At 50.4% G+C, this 2751-nt stretch overlaps 1 protein-coding gene across 1 annotated transcript; it reads right to left on the bottom strand.

Annotated features, from left to right (window-relative positions):
• Window positions 1-804: 804 nt before the first annotated feature.
• HSBP1 (heat shock factor binding protein 1) lies at window positions 805-2404 on the bottom strand (the record flags this gene model as incomplete). Its single annotated transcript, XM_082062658.1, has 3 exons — window positions 805-928; window positions 1077-1138; window positions 2360-2404. 3 exons carry the CDS (start codon window positions 2402-2404, stop codon window positions 805-807), a joined length of 231 nt encoding a protein of 76 aa, XP_081918784.1.
• Window positions 2405-2751: the final 347 nt, after the last annotated feature.

The following is a 2751-nucleotide window of genomic DNA, read 5'->3' as shown; positions in this document are numbered from 1 at the left end:
ACTTCACAAAAAAAAAAATACACCCAGTAATTGAGATCCATAAGAACTGTGTTTTAATAACACGACTAATTGATCCTCGTAACAAGAATTCAAAAAGTGAAATTACAGTACACAAATCAAAATATAAACTAACCTATCCCTAACTATACAATATACATTAGGAATGCAAGCTCTGTAACAATATAAAAATGCTTTTACACACAGTAGTTGCAAAAAGCTGTTCTGTAATTCCAAGGGCTGGTAGAAAAAAAAAATAGGAAGTTGTCTTCCAGGATCCATCTTAAGTTATTGGCAACCTGTTGGGGAAAAATAATAAAAAATATATCACTTGAAAAGAATTAAGAGACAAATGCTCAGAGATTTTCATGTGTGGGGTTCACGCTAAAGGAACTAGAAATAGGGCCAATGAAACCCACAATAATTTGTATTTCTGTCAAAGTATCACTGAAAATAGGTGCCTTAACAAGCCTGTTTCAAACACATGTGCCTGTGACAAGGCCATTAGTTCAGATCTCATATGGAGTATGAGGGTGAGTGTGTAACAGAGGACGAGCACAGCTACTGCACTCCCTCAAAACTAACAAGTACTAACCAGTACTGGTGAAGAAAACTTCCTTGCTGAAGAGGCTGTGAGGAGCCTGCTGAGGAGAGCTGCTTAAAACTTCTTGTATTATAATATACAGAGCTGCTCTGAATGAATTTCAGACTACCTCACAAATCAAAGGAAACATTCCACCTACATTAAAGTCAGTACTTTAAGTGACTCAAGCATTTCTTTCAAGGCTAGCAAGAAACTGGCTCACTTTAACTCTTGTTAGCAGCCGGGGTCTTGTTCTCGCCTTCCAACTCTTCCACTCCCGCTTGTGTCATGAGGTCTGCTATGTTCTTCTCCAGGTCATCTATGCGACAGCTCATGTCGTCAAGTTCACTGGAGTTAAGGGTTTTTTTACCGCTTTGCTCAAACACTAATGGTCACTTAAAATGTATCTGCCAAATCCCACTGGTAACCATACCTAAAAATACCTGCACATCTGTAGCATATAGTGCATATTTAACTTCAAAAAAGGATATTTCTTCCAATTATTTGGTCAGACATGGTTTGAAACTTGTCCTGCATTTGCTGAAGCAATGTCTGCACCTAATAGAAAGGAAAAAAGACATCTGTTTTTGTTTTCATCACAGAGGTTGTTTCAGCACATGACCTCATGTAATGAGGTAAGTACAATGTTTTTTCATTGCTGAAGTCAATTGTGCACAAACTCTGTAGTATAATTCCATGTTTAAGCAACATATTTTTGCACACATATATATGTACACAGAGGAGAACTGAGGCTGACAGTAAACAATTTTAAGAACTAGAAAACACCTGTATTCCACAACTACAACTAAAGCCACAACAGCTGCCTCCAGCACCCTACGTTAATCACACGGTGACACTTTTTGTGGTGTCAGAATAACCACCTTCCTCTCCACAATCCCAAACACATCCCTCCTAGTCACAGGTAACTCCTCCTCACACAGGAGTCCCAGCTGCCCTGGCAGCCCCTGCACTACCAGAGCACTTCAGTTCAGTTTTGGGCCCCTTATCATAAGGACATTGAAATACTAGGGAAAACGCAGAGGAGGTGACAAAGCTGGTGAGGGGCTGGAGCACGAGTGTGATGGGAGCGGCTGAGGGACCCAGGGCGTTCAGCTGGAGAACAGGAGCTGAGGGGAGACCTTCTGATCTCTGAACTGCCTGAAAGGAGCTTGAAGCCAGGGGGGTCGGGCTCTGCTCCCAAGTAGCAAGTGACAAGACAAGAAATGGCCTCAGGTTGTGCCAGGGGAGGCTGAGGTTGGATCTTGGGAACAATTTATTCCCGGAAAGCACTGTCGGGCATTGGAACAGGCTGCCCAGGGCAGTGGTGGAGTCACCATCCCTGGAGGGGTTTAAAAGGCGTTTAGACGAGGTTCTTAGGAACATGGTTTAGTGCCAGAGTTAGGGTATGGTTGGACTCGGTGATCCGGAGGGTCTCTTCCAACTGAAATGATTCCATGATTGTATAAGTGAGTGGTTTTAATGCTGCGATGGGCAACGCGACTGTAACAGCGCCCCGAGCTGAGAAACCCCTGAGGGACTCGGCAGAAACAGCTCTAAGTGACGGGGTTTATCATCAGCCCCGGGACAAAAGGCCCAGGCGAGCCCAGCAGCCCCTGAAGGGGCGAGGATACCTGGGCTGGCCGGGCCCGCGAACGGGGCGAGGCCGGAGGCTGCGGGGACCTCTCCTCGGGGAGGCCGCGGCCCCCGCCCCGCGCTCTGCGGCCGCCCCGGGGCGACTCTCCCCGCTCCCCCGCTCTGCCCCGGGGCCCTTGTCCTCACCACGGCGGTGAGATCCTGCACGGTCTTGGGGTCGGTCTCGGCCATGGTCGGTTCGGCGGGTCCCGTCTCCAGGGCAGCGGCACTTCCGGAGCACGCCTCGGCACTTCCGCCTCCGCCGCCTCTCGCGAGAAGATACCAACGCGAGGGGCATTGTGGGAAGTGTAGTCCGGTCTGGGGACGCGGGCGGCGAGCGGCCGCGGGAAAGCGCCGCGGGACACGGGGCTGCGCACCCGGACCGCGCCCCGCCCCGACCCCGACCCCGACCAGACCCCGACCCCGGGTGGGGAACGCGGCGCCTGGGAGCTGCTCGCACCTCGGCACCTGCCCGGGCGGGAGCGTGTTGTCCCCTGGGCTGGCGGCAGCCCGGGCTGCGACCGCTTCCCCTGCACAGC

The sequence above is a fragment of the Streptopelia decaocto genome, assembly GCF_964273445.1.
Source record: "Streptopelia decaocto genome assembly, chromosome: 11".
In the NCBI taxonomy this organism is placed as follows: domain Eukaryota; kingdom Metazoa; phylum Chordata; class Aves; order Columbiformes; family Columbidae; genus Streptopelia; species Streptopelia decaocto.
The sequence above is the reverse complement of the archived record's forward strand: the minus strand, read 5'-3'. Positions and strand labels throughout refer to the sequence as shown.